Below are 19,349 nucleotides of genomic sequence, written 5' to 3'. Positions count from 1 at the left end.
TCCGATGTGAAGTGCCATCTTTCCAGATTCAAAGAATTTATTTTGGACGGCAAAACAGTTTCTTGGAAAAGCTATAATTACGTTTCCACTGTACAAGGAATGAGAGAGGACACATGACACTCTATCATGAGGTACTCTGCATTAATGAATGGAGACGGCCCAGAGATCCTGAGAGCCGCTCGATAGCCAAGTAATGGCTGATGCATTTTATATGATTAGCAGTAGCATCGGATTGTTAATGGCTGAATAATGTGGATGAGAAAGCAGGGTTGTTTTCTTTTTTTAAACCTCTTTGTCTGTTCAGAGTTGGGATGCTAACGATTAATCGAAGATCGATTATTTGTTGATAACAATTTAATAATTTTACTTTAAAAGTGCATTCAAATTTAAACAATACAAAGTCTTTGAACATGGAAAGCAATCGAAATTTAGTAAGCATGTCAAGTTTAATTATATTTCCCCACAAAAATGATTATTTCATCATATATTGGGCTCTGCGCTTTGAAAGGGCGTTGGGACACAAGCAGGACAGAGCCCACTTCTTGTCTCATACATGAATGTTTTCTCCCTCCCAATATTTCAAAGCAACTGAAACCTGTACGAGCAAGACTTTTATATGATCATCTGTGGAAGGTGTAGGACCATAAAATGTTCGTTCAATCATTGCATTCTGTCTGAATGAAATGATAGCATGTGTTCCCTATCAGTCACCGTGTGTTTGCATGCCTGTTCACGCACACATCATATGTCAGACAGAGCGAGAATGGTAAACAGTTGTTTACGTTGGTTATTATAGGACTATTACTAGGGCTGCACAATATATAGAAATGATCGAAATATCGCAAATGTATATATCGCGTTCATGAACAAAAGACAAAGAGAAAATCACTCACTGCTCTTGGCTAAATAACTTTTGTAGCTTTAATAAGAATCAGTATTGGCCGTTCGTTTACACGACAACGGTCTTTTGGGTGCTTGAAAACGGGTTTCAAGTCTCCGTGGAGTAAACAACAAAAACGTGAAACTCTGAAGACGATGACGTCTTGCAAATGCGTGTTACATGCTCAGTCTATAGTGTTTCATTGCCATCTACTGGCCTGGAAGCAGAATACAGCGGCTTTAGTCGTTTTCGCGGATCCATGTGAATGGGGATCATTTTAACCATATGATTTTAACAATGGTGTCGCCTGTACGCGGAAAACTTAAAGGAAAAACGTCTCTGTTTTAAGCATATGGTTGTTGTGTAAACGTACCCTTGGATTATTAAGGTTAATGATTAATTGATTAATCGATGGTTAATTTAAATGATGATCGATCATGGGAATTTATGTAAATTGACATCCATAATTCAGAGCCTGGACATGTTAATTTAATGCTACTTCGCATCCAAAATAAGTGCAAAAGTTTTGAACCTTGGTGTTTTTCATTCGAAGCGCTGTGATTCTGTACATGCTTTACTTTAGAAAACATAAATAAAGCAGCAGAAGCATCATTTATTCACTGTATCTTCCTGTTAAGCCGTTCTGCATGTGAACTCAGTATGTGTGTGTATAGCTGTGCTACAAGACCCCTTGTTTTAACCCGAGGCATGCATGTCAATGTACTGTATCTTGTCAATCATTTCACCGTGTCCCCAAGGTGCCTTACAGTGGATTGGTTATTTTCATGAAAACAGGAGCTTTTACTGTGCTAAAGTTTCGTCCTTTTCCCAAACAACATTGAAGAGCACTATTCTCAGAAATCTGTGAGCCTGTAGCCTGTCCCATTTGTGCCTTAATGTGATTTTTGTCTCTAATGTGAAAGCTGGTTGTCCCTTGTTAAGGCCTTACTCTTCTTCACTGCACCTCACAATGTTCATTATGGCTCCCTTTATTTTATGTGACTAGAAAAGGCTTGAACTTCACCCACTGGACACAAGTCAAAGGACGTTCACGCTGGCAGTGATTTGCAATGACAGAAGCGACCGTAAATCGTGCTTTTTTGATGAGAGATGGTGATTGGAAGTGAAATAAGCGAGGCGACTTTCAGAGCAATTCAAAACAAAGCAATACAAATAGTGAAATGGAAAAGTTTATGTGGAAAATGTACCATCAGAAGAAGTCTCTAGAAAATTATTCTTTCCTAGAAATCAATGTAGTGACAAATTATTAATAAAATATAACTAAAATGAAATGCAAATCATGTGTAGTTTCACAGATATATAATTATATATGTATGTGCGAGCACATATTGTAGAAACATTTGGGATGCCCAGTATATTGGTACCATACTGGCTGATATTTGTTTATTTAACTTAAATGTAATGGTGTCGACTAATATTGGATATTTCATTGCGTATTTTACTTTCACATTACGTTTGCTGTTGTCAAGTGAACATTTAAAGTAATTTTTTTTTATTTCAATAATAATTGAATAACATTGTTAAATGTCTTTAGAAGATATTTGACTTTCAAACTTTATGATACAGTGAATGACGTGATTGCTAACTTGTAGCATTTACAATTGATTTAAGTTTTAGGGTATTTTACATTTCAAAATATGTGTCCTATTTTAGGGCCCTTTCACACCTGAAAGTCTGCACCAAGGTCCGAACCAAAGTTCATGTTTTGATACATTGTATACATTAGGTTAGTTTTGGTTTGGTTTCACATTACAATTATGCGAGCGCACTAAAGAAATTTTCATGACGTAGGCTACTTGCGTCCTGTCTTCATCATCTATATGGGCTGCATCTTAACATTGATTGGTTTGTAAACGGACATGCGTCTGACGTCAGCGTGTTGTCAATTCGGCGGGAAACTTTGACAAGAATGAATGAACAGACGCATATCGTTGCCACTATACTGTTATTATTACGGCATTACTCCCTGCAGCACCGACTATACTCGAGGCTAGTTTACATTTGCCAAATGAACGTCCTCGTTGTGCGAACATTTTATCATCGCCGGCAGGACGCAGACAAATGTGTGTGTGCGAATCAGCTGGAAGAAACGCTGTGGGTAGGACTGCACATAAATATTCTTCTTCAGTTGTTTAGGCTACGCGGGAACCACAGGAACTTCCTGTAAATGGTCTGAAAGTCCGAACCATACAGAAAATGCTTTCACACTAGAAACGAACCAAACCTTTGTTCAGTTTGATCCGGACTGAGACTACCTCTCTTCGTCTGACCAAATTTCGTCTGTTTGGTCCGAACCGTTGTCCGGGGGAGGTTTCACACCTGTAATTTTGATTCGGACCAAACTGAAAAGTCCGAAAGTCCGGACCAAACAAGGTAGGTGTGAAAGGGCCCTTAGACATTTTGGTTTTTTAAATCACGAGTGTCTCACCTAAATGTTTGCACATTTAATAATAGCTAACCCTACATACAATGGTGTGAGAAACTTGAATTGATTTATTTGAACAAAAAACTAATTTATAATTTTGTGTCGTTCATCGAACCTCAAACTACAAGCCAAAACAGATGTTCAGTCTTTTTAACGAATTAAGCATTCAATGATTACAATCTTCACTGATACCAAATGATTTCAAATAAATAACATCTTCTAAAGAACTCTGGCGTTTAGCTCTTTTAGGCGTCTCTCTACTTTCTCTACTGTTCTCGCTAGACATTTGATAAAAGTAACTGTTGTTATCAAGTAAGTTTGTTCATAACGTTTCTCTTTTTGATCCAATATAAAATGTTGCACTGGTAGATCATCCCTTATACAAAGTATAACCGGTAAGGGATGGAGGCTGTTTTAAATATGTCCTCATAGCAACTGCTGCTGTCTTTCCTGTAAACAGCATCACTGATTCTGAACGCGAACCAAAGCGTGCAGCTCCAGAAGCAATGTGATGATGTGAAGCCATTTTTGTATTTCGTATTAAGAGAGGGAGAGTGAGAGAAAACACAGTATATCATATTTGTGATATTACAGTCTGAGAGCAAGATTTCACCTAATTGACTTGAGCTGTTGATCTGTGTGGATTCATTTACTCATTAAACCCACATTGCTATAGTGAATGAATGCTTGTGGGAATTCCTCGCATTATAAGCACAGAGCTCATGGGAAAAGAGTAAAATCATGCACAATATCTGCAATCCTGTGCTGAAATTCAAGCCCTGCTGGAGTTGGGCGCAAAGGCTTCAGTTTTTTTGAGTTAAGCTACATACTCTCACAGCGATTTCACTGGGCAATGCCGTGTCAGCTGTCATTATGTAAAGAAAACATCCCGCAGCACTGAGGTCCCAGGTGGCTTCAAGATGTTCCCCTCTCCCACCCACCCGAAAGTCCAAATAAACTTGATGTACACACTGAGTGTGTGTGAGATTGTTAGGACAACAGCCATGCTGAGCAGCTCCTGCACGTATATATGTATGTTTCTCAAGCCATACTGAGCTAAACAAACCCACATTTGTATCACTAAAGGCCTTCTAAAGAAAGAAACTCATCCAAAACTTCAACTCGTTCCTTTTCCGCCATTCGTCACTATTATGGCTTAAGTTTTGTATGTCTTTGTACACAGAGTTTCATTACATGAAAACATGGATAATATCCATGAAAATGTCCTGAGCCCAACTCTGCCAATGCCGAAGACCTGCACATGTTTATGAAGTGGTCCAGAGTTATCATTTGTGTTTAGAAAGAATTGGTCATGACAAGAGCAGGTTTTGCCAGTTCTTGCGACACATGGAGTTGAATAAATACTGTGAATTCTCAAAGATTTCTTTGTTCATGGGTTAGGGAAAATCGCTTGTAAAAGGGATGGTTCTGAGTTTTCTCTGAATGGTCAAATCCAACAATGTGGCACTAATTAAGTGAAGAGTACTTAGAAGACTTAACCAACTTCTTAGAAATAATCAGCATTTGATATCCATTGTGCCATTGAGGGGTAGTGTAGCCTATCTTAAAATCTTCCTTATCTATATCATACTAAAAACTTAAGGGCCGTTCACACCAAGAACGATAAATATAGCGATAACTATATTTTCATCCACACCAACGACCAATAGCGGTCCGTTTATTCTACTTTATTTATTCTGTTTATTCTAATCGTTCAACAGCTGGGAAAAAAATTGTTACGAAAGTGATCCCAACGATATCGTTTCTCTATATTGTTATCGTTATAGCTGTGGTGTGAACTCTGCTATTCTTTAATATTGAGAATGATTTTTAGAACTATATCTTTATCGTTATCTTTATAGTTATCGTCCTTGGTGTGAACGGGCCTTTATCCATCTTTTATTTGTCAAAAAAGAGAGGAAAAAAGCTAAACTCTTTAAAGGGTAACTAAACCCTAAACCAACTTTTTTTAGTTAAAGCTGCATTATGCAGATTTGCCGATTTCTTCGCTGTTTTCTCGCTTTTTGCTCGCGGGTTTCTCTATAGAGCTCCCCCTACAGCTTCGGAATAGATATTTGACAACACTGTCGTCAAAACTCGTTGGCTCGTCCCATCTTCTCCCGCTGGTCATGTGCATTTGTTTTCAAAGAACCCGGCGAACGCACAGAGCCATGTCCACTGAGGTATGTATAATACACAGAAGGCTAGCATAAAAATATTTAGATAGTATATGTCTGCAGTGCCGTAAAGCAGTTTGTTACATCGCGAGACCTGATATCACGCGATACTTCCTGATGCTGCGGCCGGCGGCTCGCCGCCCCAAAGTTGCAAGGGTGGTTTTTCGTCTCACAGGCGCTCGGGGTGCGAGAAGACCACCATTCAACCCGAAAACAGTCATATAACCATTCCAATGACTCCGAAGCTGTTCGGTTAAGATAAAAAAAGTGACTTAGTTCACCTTTAATGATCTGTAAGAATGGGGCTTTATTAGTGCTGTTCATTGATTCGAGTAACTTTTTTGACATTTGGGTATAAAGTGTTTTAATTCTACAATATATGGTGTAAAAACGTCTGAGTGCTGCCCTCTTCAGGTTGAACGGTGGCTACTGCAGTTGAATTTTCCTAATGGATGTTAGCGGTACTACGTGGCGTAAGTGGTACTTCGTGACGTAAGCAGGATCCAGCTCACCACGCCCCTGGTACGAGCTCACCACGCCCTTGAAGCTAGCGCAGATTTATCTGTATTTAGTACAGTGGTCAGGAGGGTACGTAGGTATAGTGTTGCTGGTTGCAACAGCACTGCTGGACTGCATAGCTTTCCAGCAGACTTGTAAATTAGGCGCCAGTGGTTGCATGCACTTGGCCTGGAAGACCGTGAGTGTGAAACCTGCATTTTACGCGGGATTGCTTTTTCAACACTTTAGAGGTGGAAATGGGCTTCTCCACACAGCTCATGCTGAAAAGCGACGCAGTGCCAAACGTTGCAAAAGGCTAAAGTTAATCCTCTGGGGTCGACAAACGCGCCGGCGCATTTTGCTGGATTTTTTCACATAGCGGCAAAATATGAAAATGCCTACAGAGAGCGCGCGCTATTGACATCAACTCGATAAAACTCATCAGATGCATGTACTTTACGTCGTCTTGCGACCCTGTGAGTCACTCTCCATTTTAGAGAGTCTGACAGCAGGTTTCAGATGCACACCCCCTCACGATTCTACCCCCTCACGGGTCTGCCCACTTTTCTAGCATTTTTCAAATATTGCCAGTGGGTGGAGTCAGGCTCTGACCAGGGGTTTAGTTACCCTTTAATCTCACCTTCAGAAACCCAAACATCTAGCAAACTCTGGGACAAGCAGAATAATATCAGTTACAGATAAAAATTTTTGTGCGTGAAATTTGAAAAAAAGTTAACTGTTACATGTATAAACATATTATATAATGATATTAAATAAATAATAAAGCAGTGGTTTTTTTTTAATATTTTTTTTTACAGTACTGTGCAAAAGTCTTAGGCATGTTAATATCATATGTTAATATTTTTACATGAGATGCTTGAAGAAACATTCCTGCAAAGCTCCCTGAAAAACTATGCGCAAGTGTACCTGGACAAAAGCCGTTTTAAACGCAAAGGGTCGTTACACCATATATTGATTTGAATTAGTTAATAGAAGTTAAATCATAAATAAATTCAATTTGTGATTTTATTTTTGAAAGCATTCTCACATTACAGCATATTAACATGCCTAAGACTTTTGCACAGTACTGTATTTAAATTATATTATTTATTGTGTATTACTATTGTAGTTACACTATTTTACATGCACTGTAATATTTTTTGTATTGTTACCTTTCCTTACACATGCTCTATTGTGAGAGGAGATTATAAAAGACGGACCCGGCTGCAGCCTTCGCTTAAGCTGACTCACAGACAGCCTTTATATTGAGGTCTTGTTTCCACTCAGCTAGTTATCACAGACCTGCACTTTTCACCGTCTGCCCTCCTAGGGCCCTGCACTCTGATAGAAGAGGACTAAAACGATCCCTCATAGGGTTTGAGTGAAAGCTAAACCGCAAGCCACACGTTCCTCTCACATTGCATAATTAGTAATTAATGATCGTTTTTTTAACCTTATAGCCAGTTCAGAAGCTACAGCTGACGCTAATATTTTTTCAATAATGACAGATGTTGAACCAGGCAAATTATGATTTTTTTTTTTTTAAAACAACAAATGCTTCCCATCTTCCTTATGCTTTGCTTTGTATGTGTGCGTTTGTGGTTGATGCCTGGGAACCATGGTGAATCATTTCTTAAAAGCGTTATACAAAGAATAGCCATGCTCTCAGAGTTTTGCCATTGTGTTTAATTCAATGGAGGCATTGAACAGGCCCACATTTCTATTTTGAGTTGTTATCACGGAACTGGCAGGCGGCTCTATAGTTCAACGCTTACAGCAAGTTAAGCAACAAAGTGACATTGATGAAACAGTCTGTCTCTGCTTCCAATAAACATTTTAGTGAGAAATATAGTATTTCCAGTGTTTTGAGAGACAGGCCTCCCTCTGAAATATCAGGGCCAAATGGCTGGAGTAAGATGAGTGTTGATTTTCACCAGGGCTGGGTCATAAATACATGACATGTCTTAACACCAGGGCTTGAGTGATGACAGGTTTGATTTAGTTTTTACCGAGTGCCTTCACCTTTTCCATGTATTACTCAAGTACTGCCACTCTTTCTAACCCCAACAACTTTTCATTTATTTACACTTGTTGCCATGGGAGTCATGGCCGCCATGACGGGTACAGTACCAGTGCTGTTACAATGTGAGGTTTATGAAAATGACAGCTGGTTGGGTGTGAAATGGTTAAATTAGACATTTGGGAAAAATGTCTGTATGTGTAAATAAAATAGAGCAAAGTTACAAGTGAAATAAGCTTTGTTTTTCAGGTAGGCTAAATCTGTATTCAGGTACAGACATCGAATAATCAAATGAAAAATAACACTGCATATAGTCTTCACTATTTAAATTAAATATAATTAATTAATTAATACAATTTATCTTTATTAAAGCTACAAAAATCATTTTCTATTTCTAAAGAAATGCACGGATCCAATATAATGATACGCATCTGTTTTCTTTCTCAATTGTTTAAAATGCATAACCGTCTGTGTTTACAAGATTACTCGCCAAGATGGTTATTTTGACTTAATTTTGCGTGCCTTTGTCTGTTCAAGCTTAAAAGAAGAGAAAGAGGCCTGAATTCGCGAGTTCCAGTCTTCTTGCGCTTGATGTTTAAACTGACATGACTTAAAAACACATGCAAATGATAAACTTTCACTTGTTTAAGTTTCACTTAAACTTTTGTGATGGTTCAACTTTGCAGGTAATCCGCGAATCACATGCGTTCCGTACCGGGCGGCAGCTGCCCCGCACGGATCAACTACAATCCTTTACTTGGATTGGAATGACATGAGGTTGAGGAATTGATGACAGAACTTTAATACTTTTACTATCCATTTAATACTTTAGGGTTAGGTTAGAAATTTGAACAAAAACTCCTGAAGTATGAGCAAACGTCATGGCGATGTTTGATTTTCATCCTGAACAGGCTAATCTAATGTTCTCCAGCTAGAAGACCAGTGTAAGACTGTGGTCCAGCTAAGACTTTGCTTTAAATTGATCTAAACTAGTGCTACGTGATGCTTTCAGTGGTGATGTCACAAATCCAATCAGAAGTTGGCATGGAGCCTATTTTAGTCTGTCCCCATTCATATGGCTTCTATTTTTGTTAATGGGATAAGTATATTTTATTAGATCGTCTGCAATCGACATGGTAACAACAAGCATCTTATTTTCTGGCCTTCTTTCACTCTGAACCCTTCTGCGCACCCGAACATGTTTGATGGGCTGCATTTCTTCGGCTCATACTATTACCAGATGTTCCCTTGTCCATAAACACAGACATAGAGGTCAGACATACACACCGATTTCTCTAGACACTCCTCACACACCACCCCATGCGGTGAATAAAAACAAACGGCTAACACAAAGCCTGGTCTGTTAGTCTGCGGCAGCCTGCACCTCTTCGCACTTCAAGTACCGGAATTCTAAACACGCCACAATAAAAATCCATCTCAGCGCCAGGCGTGACTTAACAAAATAGGGAACAGATAGTCTTGAGCTTGACTGCGTTCAATAGGAGGACCTTTAATATAGCAAATGGTAGCATACATGTCTGTACAAAAAGAGTGTCTCTGCTCTGTGGGGATAATGTCACTCTGAATGGCCTAGACCCAGGGGATTGTGAAGGGTTTATGGAGGAAGACTGTGGGTGGTCTATATGGCAGGTCTCTGCTACAGCAGTGAACTCCAGGTCTGTGGGGCTGAGAGTTTAGCGGACTATTGATGTAAAGCAAACCTGCTGTCTCACTCTATGAAGCAGTGAGTATGTGCTGTTTGTGTTCGCTGTGTTTTCACAGAGCAGCTGAGTCAGGCTGGACTTGGCTAACACTTTTCCATCACTATGGGCACAGCCTTTCTCTTATCTCTTCTCCTATAGCAGATGACCCTAGTCAGATCAGATGACCCGTTTCATTTGACACGTACGAAAACAAGGATGTGAGGGATAGGAGTATAGTGCATACTTGTTCTGTCTTAATGTTAAAACAAAACTGTTTGTATCCCGTTTTACTGCTGCAGTGATGTATCGTGTTTGAATGCGTAAGTGAAGAAGTATTTTGAACTACAAATATTTTTTTTTATCTACATGATTGAATTATTTCAAATTAGGACCAGAAATAAAAAATTAAAAAAGTAACAATTGTGGACCATAATGGTCCTAGGTCACACCTTAATTGCATCATAACCCATATTGTTTGGAGTTGGTAGTCTGCAGAGAATTTGTGGGAAGACCGTTTCAGTGGTCCACCACAATGATCGACATGTCATTAAAGAAACTGTAAGTCTGACTTTTACAGCTTCATTTTTGTCAAATGAAATATGCCTCATGCATTCAGCCCTTCCATTCCTCTTTATCTCTTCCTTTCCTCCTTATTGTTCTCTTCCTAATGGATGAGCCCAGTGTTGTCTGCTCCCCACCTTTCAAGTTGGGCCTATTTTTAGCCCCTCGTGTGCCTGACTGAGGGGATGCGTGAAAGTGGGAACTGTGTGTGTTCACTGGTTCTGGCAGTGACAGAGTGAAAAGAGACTGACAGGGTGCCATGGTTTTAATATTACCATGGTGACAGGGAACAGAAACTGATAAATTTGATATAAATGGAAACTGGTCCATTTGTGTTTGGGAAACACCTAGAGTTCAGTGAATCTGTGTGGCCGACTTTTACTAAAACCAGACTGGCACAAAGCATATCACGATAACCTTAGTATTTCAACTGCTCACATGCGTTGATGTTGGTTACATGCCAATCTCTTATGTCACCATCTTTGAACCCAATTTAGGGTTAAATTAGCATGTAGGATGCAACTGACTTAATGCTTCCTAATGTGTATCGAAGAACACTGAAATGTTGCGTAAATAGGAGCTACAACACTGCATAAAACGGGTATAATTTCATGTAAGATGACATGAAAAGTTTCAGTTGTTCTAATAAGAAATTTATTTGTCTTTGTAAATGTATATATTCTGACCTTCTGTTGTTGTTTTGCATGAGTCCGCATAGGCGGGAGAAAGAGAGAGTGTGTGGGAGGCGTGTTGCATTGTGATTGGAATAGAAGGAAAAGGTAGGACTGAGCAAGTAATATGAGTTTAACAGTAGAAAGAGTGTTGTTTAGGGAGTCTAAAAAATCTGAAGGGAAAGCTTTTTTTAAATATTATTTGTAAGAAATTGAGTGGTGGGTACAAGTGGGTTGAAGGAGAAGCTCAAGCTTCGACATCTGCTCAGTGGCTAGAGCCAAGGGTGGGAGGAGTTTGAGTGCTCCTGCTGCAGCGGAGAGAGAGAGGGAGGGAGGGAGGGAGGGAGGGAGGGAAGGAAAGAGCGGAATGCATCAGTGCCACAGAAAAGAGAGAGAGAGAGAGACTGCTCTCTGCATCACACCACTCTATCCTTCATTTACATTCCAGACGCTGGCTCCTCTCTGGAGAGCCCCTTCTCCGTTTGAAATGCCAATCACCACTTGCTGTTTCTTCATCCTGGATCACACGTACTTCCTCCTCATTGATGTGAGGGAACTGGGAGCCCGGCACGTGCTGAAGAGATTCCCCACTCTTCATTCGATTGACGACTGACAACTGAAGTTTCTGCAAATACGTCACTCCTTTTTGGGATTTGTAGGAATAAACAATTTGACTACGTTTCTTGTGAGGAATCTTCAGTGCTCTTTCGCTGTGCGTGATCCTCCGGACTAAAGACTGTTTGAGAGAGACTGGGACTTCTGTGATCAGAGTGGCAAGGACTCCGCTTCCTCTGCTTTTTTCCTTGTGCAGGTCCTGTGCCGGCAGCTGCCTGCCCTGCTCCGGCACAGCTGTGCTTCTCCCCGGAAAGGTGGAGGACTGATAAAAGAAGAGGGTTTATATGTCCTGTACTGCTGCTGTGGTTTCATCCAGAATTTAAGCTAGACTGACCACCTGCCCCCACATTAGAAACTGTATGATTCAGTTTGTTTTACTCAGTAAGTGACTCTCCCCAGGATACCGTCACTGTGTGTGTGTTGTTGAAAGGATTGGTGTGGACACAGAGGACTAGCGACTCATGTTGCTGCTGATATGGAAGACACCTGGCACGGACACCTCCCCCATGTCTATCAGGGGCATCCGTACTGTGGGCAGCCTTTGATAAGCTAGGCCCCCAAGGAACTAGCACCCTAATTGTGTGCCCGAGCGCACCCTGAACAAGATGAACACCACTGAGTTGAACTATAGCACAGAACCCTTCTGCCTGCTGGACATTGGCTACTCTCAGATCTTTAACACCTGCCTGCTGGAAGTAGCTGTTATTTTCTTCTTGACAGTGCTCATCATCTCTGGGAACCTGGTGGTTATATTTGTTTTCCACTGTGCCCCGCTACTCAGCCACCATACCACTAGCTCCTTTATACAGACTATGGCATACGCAGACTTCCTGGTTGGGGTCAGCTGTCTTATCCCCTCTTTGTCTCTTCTGCAACATCTGGAGGGTTTGAACGAGAAACTCACCTGCATGGTCTTCAGCTACATGGTCTGCGTGTTGAAAAGTGTCTCCATGGCCTCTCTGGCATGCGTTAGTGTTGACCGTTATGTTGCCATCACCCGACCTCTCTCCTACACAGCTCTGGTCACACCCTGCCGTCTTCGCACTTGCATTACCCTTATTTGGTTGTACTCAGCGCTCATCTTTTTGCCCTCTTTTTTTGGTTGGGGTAAGCCGGGATACCACGGTGATGTATTTAAATCATGCTCCTCCTGGGACACCCAGCCCCTTTTTACCGCCTTTATTGTTGCGGCCCTCTATGCACCAGCTGCTTTTACAGTTTGTTTCACTTATGCCCATATCTTTCGGATCTGTCGGCAACACACTCGGCAGATCAGTCAGCGGAGAGCTCGCTTTGGCCCACAGGATCCTGAGCCAGGTGAGCAAGCTTGCACGGACAAACGCTACGCCACCGTACTCTTCCGTATCACCAGTGTGTTCTACCTGCTTTGGCTTCCCTACATCATTTACTTTTTACTGGAGAGTGCAGGGATATACCACCATGCCATTGCCTCATTCCTGACCACATGGCTGGCCATTAGCAATAGTTTTTGCAACTGTCTCATTTACAGCCTGTCTAACAGCGGCTTCCGCAAAGGCCTCAAGCGCCTCTGCCTGCTTTGTCTGCAACGCACCGACACCAAGAAGCCCCTAGGAGATCCACCAGTGCCTCCGCGCCCTGTGTGCCATGTGTAACGCCATCGTTTGGCAAGATAGTGAGCTTTATGTTGATGGCATGGGCCTTGACAATTAAGTGGATCCTGAAGATTGGTTTCGGCATCTGTGCACTATCCTAGTTCGGTCCCGGTGTTCTGAATGAGGCTAGATGACAACGGTCCGTTTGCCTTTATGTATAGCTGCAGGATTACCCAGTAGGAAGAAATGTACCTTTGACCTTGGTCATTAGAGATGAAGTGGACAACTATGTGAGAGTGAGCTATTCTCATTGGTGTTTTGAGATATACCATTCTCAGCAGTTTTTGCTCCAACGATAAATTAAGCAACGAGGAAAGGAGATAAATCTAATTCTGTGAGACAGAATTGTAATTATAAAGTCTTTAGATTGCATTAAATATTGTCTGTATGCAAAAACAATTTTTATTTATGACAATAATGCAAAGACGGAGTTGCGCTCAGCAAATGTCTTATTAAAAGAAGACAAGCTCATGTCTTTCAGCTAGCTGATCTTTTAGACTTTGTGGTGAATTTACCTGCCTTTGTGGACTTTTAGTTCTGCTCATGTTGTCAGCACAGCGAGTAACCAATAGTCTCTGTTTCTCCAGTTAACTTGCTCACGTCTGTTTAAATGTAGGAAGAAAAGAAGGATCCGCTAGACTGATGTAAAATCTGAAGAATTATAGACTAAATGTTAAAATGATCTGACAGAGACTCTGCAAAGATTAAGAGCATTCCCAAGGGCTGACCTGGTTTCGGACTCATAATCTTAGTTATGTTTTTACTAGTAATATTCAATTCTTGCCTCATAATTTCCGAGGATGATCTGATCACTACCCTGCTCTCTGTGGAGGAATGTGTTTGCTAGATCTGCAGTGTTTCTTGTCTGTGAATCAGTGACAAGTCTTGACCTTCAGCAATCACAATTGGAATTTTTCTAAAGCCCCTTTCCCAAAGAGCAGAATTCTACTCTTGCCCCTAAGCAATGCCACGATTACATGGTCTTCCTATTTTCTGCTTATTTAAAGCCATGAAGGGATTACATAACCACGCCTCCAGTCAGAGGACATCATCCTTTAAAAAACGCAGTAATACAACAGCAAACGGATGGCACATTGTACCTGATTCCTTTCTAACCCTTGATCGCACTGGAGATGAACTTCCTTGCTGAAACAAACATTCTACCACCCAAGCATCAACTCCTATTCTATAGGCTAACCATCCCGCAAATCATTCTGAAAGGTCTATTTAACTACTTGGAGTATTTTGTCTGATTCATAATTGGATTTCAGTTTGATTTGAATGTCTCCTGGACAGAATGACACTTGGACTTTCTTTCCCTCTGCCCTGCAGTTTCAATCCTCTCTTGCCATGCTTGGTTTGCTTCAACGGGTTACAATGTGTCCAAACGCACAATCGCACTTAAAACATTGCATAATGCAGTTAAGCACAACACAGAATCACATGGCCGTAATAGATGTTAGTTGCTTAATTCTGCATTTGGGCCCTTAAGATGAACAACGCCGCAGTGGTGAAGGTTGCTGACGTGGACAAGAAGCAAAAAAGCTTGTTATGTTAGGACACTTGGATAAAATGGTCAGAAGAAAATCTACTAAAACAGTGATATCTGGATGCAGAGGTCAAAGTTTTAAGTTTCAGTTGGCAAATGCTTCTGGAGAGTCCTGCATGTACACACACACACACACACACACACACACACACACACACACACACACACACACACACACACACAAAAGCATAAAAACATTAAACTGCATCTTTCAGCGCTGTACTATTTATCTTTATGACACTCTTGAAAAGCCTCATACACAGATTCTGTACATAATTCATATGTGGAGGTGCCAAGAAAATAGAGGGCATTGAAAATCATGCCCTTTTGTAAAAAAATGTTTCATGCTGTGACTATAATTATAAATTCACTCATTTGGATGGTACTGTTGAAAATACTTTCTTAAGCGAATAGCTTTGTCCTTATAGCTGACCAAAGTAACAATATTTATTAATGTTCTCTGATGTAATTGTTTTTTATATATATACACACATACATACATACAGACATACATGCATGCATGCATACATACATACATACATACATACATACATACATACATACATACATACATACATACAGGAACCACAAAATGTAATAAGATTGAAAATACTCGTTGAATGGATTGATTATTTGTAGTATGTAAGGCGTTTATGATATCAAATACAGTCTGCATTCCTCTTTGTATTTAATCTAATAGTATTTATGAACTTTACCTTCTCTTAAATTGTTTTAAGAGAAAAAAAAAAAAGTCCTTTGGAGGAGAGGGTTATATACTGTGGCATATTCCCAACACATTTTGTATGGAACCATGGGGAAAAAAATGCTCAAATTGTATCACCAAAACCAGTAGTTTGACTGTTATAAATTGGATTAAGAAATGGATCTAGTTGTTATGCCACGTCACTTCAGTTAATGACTGAATTGCCTAAAGGTTGAAGTTTTCATAACTGTAATACTGTGACGTGAAGAATTGTCTTTTGACTTCAAAAAAGTGTCTCTTTAAGTGTTTAATCAAGCTTTTGATAGGTGACATGTAAAGTCTGAACTGCCGTGTCATGGCAGGTTGCTGTGCAATACTTCTACTCACTAGAGAGTGATCGGAAACATATCACACATAAAAGAAAAAGGGCTTTTAATTTTTTTCTAGCTTGTTTGTTCAAATGTAGATCTTGATCTTGTGTCCTCTGGCTGTGTGCTGTTTTTGAACCAGAGCAGTTTAGCCATTTACCCGTCCATTGCTTTATTGATCGCACATGACCGTGTGTGTGTGTGTGCGTACACGTGCATGGATGTGTATGCGCTTTAAACAGAATAAAGGTTCGTGTCTATTCCAGGGACTTGTTTTTTAGCATTCGTCTTGATTGCTTTTAGGACTTTTCAATGACCCTGGACCTCTGGACTCACCCAGGACTGTATCCTCTCTCTTGTCTTAAGAAACAGTCCATGCATTCAACTAAAGGAATCAAATTAAATGAAACGGCCATGCTTGAGAAGCAAAACATTTGCTTGTTTATAAACCATTTGGATTGGTTGAATTTTCAGAAACCATACATTTTTGCTCTCATTTGACTGATTCTGATGGCTTTCTCATTGGTCGCCAGTCAATTCTTTCTATATTAATGAAATCAAAATTGTAGTTGGTTTTTCTGCATAAATTACTGAGAAAATCCAGATCTTGAAGCATGCGTATCTGTTAATTTTCAGATGCTGTAGATATTGTCTTCTAAGGTTGTTTCTACATACCTCTTAGTGTCTGAAGGATAGTGTAAGTGGGATTGTATATTGGTTTTATGTACTACATGGAAATGAAATAGAATGGATTTTTGAGGCTCTAATGCTGCCCAATCAGGTGTCAGCATTGCATGTTTTGCTTTGTAGATGATGGTACTTCTGTCATGGGTAAAAGTTGGAGAAATGATTTGAACTTTTGGGACATTTTGATGCCAGAGAGCTTTTTTTTTTGTTTGTTTATTTTTTGTTCTCCTTATGATGCCAAAGTATTCTTTTTTCCTTTCCTGTGGGAAAACTGCTCTGTTCTTGAAATCAAAGTCAAGGGCTAGTGCTCTCAAGGGAGAAAATCTCCCAATATGACTTGCTCTCCGCTGTGCCATATTAGGACGCAGGACCCAACCGGCCCCTGCCATCGCAGAAAATGGAGGGCTGAGCTGGAACAGTGTGTGTTCTCTCCCTGAGGAACACACTTCATCGCACACACACACACACACACACAAACACTCCCCTCCTTTACCTCATCTTGATTGTGCTATAGGCATCTTTGAGTTTATTCATGTATGTTTTAACAATCCGTTAAATTGCTGAGCCAGGCTCCTTAATGAATTGCTCATGATCTTGCCCTCCTAAGCGGGTCTGATTTTTTATTTGATAAACTGGAGAGAATTGTTTTTCGCCTTTCACCTTAAATCATTCCAAATTGTATTTCATTTCTTATCATGAGTGAACACTTTGCCTAAGAGGATATGAAAGCACTGCAAAGTTTTTGTGATTTAACAGCATTTTGAACTGAAGTTGCTGAAATCTGCTTCTCTGTATTTTCTTCAGCATTTCAACAAATTGTCTGGTGTGTGTGTGTAGGGCTGTAGCTGAGGTACTGGTGTAGTGTACCACACATTTTGTAATGATGTCTTGTTTTAGAAAATAATTGTCAATAATATATTTATATTCTGGTATATCTGCACTGAGGAAATAAATGTGATCTTATCCTATCTTATTTGAACGCTTGTCATTGTAAGGAGAAATGTATGGTTGAGTGAGTTGTGTGTGTGTGTGTGTATGATGAATTACTTTTTAATGTATGTGCTAGTATGCATTTCTGACAGTACATTAATAAACTGTTGGTACATGCTTGCATTAGCACTTGTTCGTCACGTGCACACATCCACAATTTAACGTCAAAAGTACACGTCAGTGTTATGCATTGGAAAACATTTGCTGATGCTTTTAAGCCTTGCCAACTTAAACATTTGGTTTTCTGTGACATTGGAAAAACAGAATTGTCTTTGTTTTATGACTGCTGTAAGTTTCTCATGACCTTATTTGATGTTGCATAAAATTGCTGTGTTCACCAAATCTTAACAATTATCTAGGTTTTCTTTGCATGTCTAGACAAGGTTTCGTCAAGCTATAAGACCATCCCAATTGCAAAGCATCAATTTAAACTGGTTTAAAACACAAATCAAAAAGCTTTTTACTCTGCAGTGATATTTGTCTTGCACGTTTCCTAACTAGTAGTGACAAGTTTCCAGCGATAAGTAATTTGTCTGTCTAACCTGCCACTCGGGCGCAACGAGCACAGCCTAGTTAATGTTTAATATACAATTATGTGGAACTGAATTTTGAAGCAGTGAGATTTCACTGTGAACGGACTTCCCAATACAACACCACAGAAAGAGAAACCGAGCGACCAGCAAAATGTCCTGGTTAGGACCTGAGCTGTGTGTTATATATTTCCAATAGTTTTTCTGTTAATTATAAGAATTAAGTGGTTTAATTAACAATTGTATGTTATTATTTAGCCTTTGTTTCATAAAGACCATGTCATTAGACTAGTTTCACCATCCTTATTTGTCATATAACGTGCGATTATGAGTGTAAAGACATGTTTGCTGCTCATTCATTCTACGGATTCATTTAGAATCTAAAATTCAGGAAACAGCCCTGGTTTAAGTGTAGAAAGGCAGAAAGAAAATGGAAAAAAAATGCAAATTTTTTACCAACTATTGCAAAATGATTTGTCCAGATTTCAAGTGGTTGCTCTGCAAAGGTCCAAATACTTTAAAAACTTGATTTCTCAAAACTGTCTAAACATTCTGTTCTCCACTGTCAACTCTATACTTAATCCTCCCATTGTGGTTGGTCTTGATCACAGTCAAGTTGTGAGAAACAAAATCGGATGTATTAAATCTTAGATTTTAGCGCATCTATCTCAGAAACTCTGGTACTTACATTGAGTCTGACTAACTTTAAAAAATGTTATCCTACGTAATACTCTGAGTTGTTGGATATTATCTACATCTTAAGAATGAACACGTCTTTATGCTTTTCCAACTGCTTGGTCAAGGATGTGTTGGATTCTGTGTTGGATTAGGACATCCAGTATTCTCTTTGTTATTAACAGTTCTTTTACAAAAAAATGTTTTGTTCCATCTTGTTTTAAACATGCTGTGGTTCATCCGTTGCTTAAAAAGGCACATTTTGATCCATCTGATTTTTTTAACTACAGACCCATTTAAAGACTACCAATTTTTATCGAAAGTGTTGGAGAAGGCTGTTTAGAATTTTTATTTATTTTTTAATGATTTGGTGTTTAAGAAACATTTCTAATTATCAATGTTGAAAACGGTTGTGCTGCTTAATATTTTTGTGGAAACCCTGATACAAATGTTGTTCAATAAGCTTTCTTTTCATCAAAGAATCTTGAACAAAAAAAAGTATCATGGTTTTAAAACCAACTGTTTTTAACATGAATAATAATAATAATAATGATAATAATTATTATTAATATTTGAGCACCAATAATTGATAATAATTGAGCAGCAAATCAGAAAATTTAAATGATTTCTGTAGGATCATGT

At 39.5% G+C, this 19,349-nt stretch overlaps 2 protein-coding genes across 3 annotated transcripts in view; both read left to right on the top strand.

Annotated features, from left to right (window-relative positions):
• The window catches only part of rabgap1 (RAB GTPase activating protein 1), a 118,631-nt gene that overhangs the window by 48,686 nt on the left and 50,596 nt on the right, over window positions 1-19,349 (top strand). The gene's annotated exons all lie outside the window — the stretch shown is intronic.
• LOC309489881 (putative G-protein coupled receptor 21) lies at window positions 7,077-17,485 on the top strand. The gene has a single exon (XM_082158825.1). The coding sequence runs from the start codon at window positions 12,177-12,179 to the stop codon at window positions 13,203-13,205; it is 1,029 nt and encodes a 342-aa protein (XP_082014951.1). The 5' UTR covers window positions 7,077-12,176; the 3' UTR covers window positions 13,206-17,485.

This window comes from Leuciscus leuciscus (assembly GCF_965113295.1).
Source record: "Leuciscus leuciscus genome assembly, chromosome: 24".
Lineage (NCBI taxonomy): Eukaryota > Metazoa > Chordata > Actinopteri > Cypriniformes > Leuciscidae > Leuciscus > Leuciscus leuciscus.
This window is presented reverse-complemented; position numbering and strand designations above follow the sequence as displayed.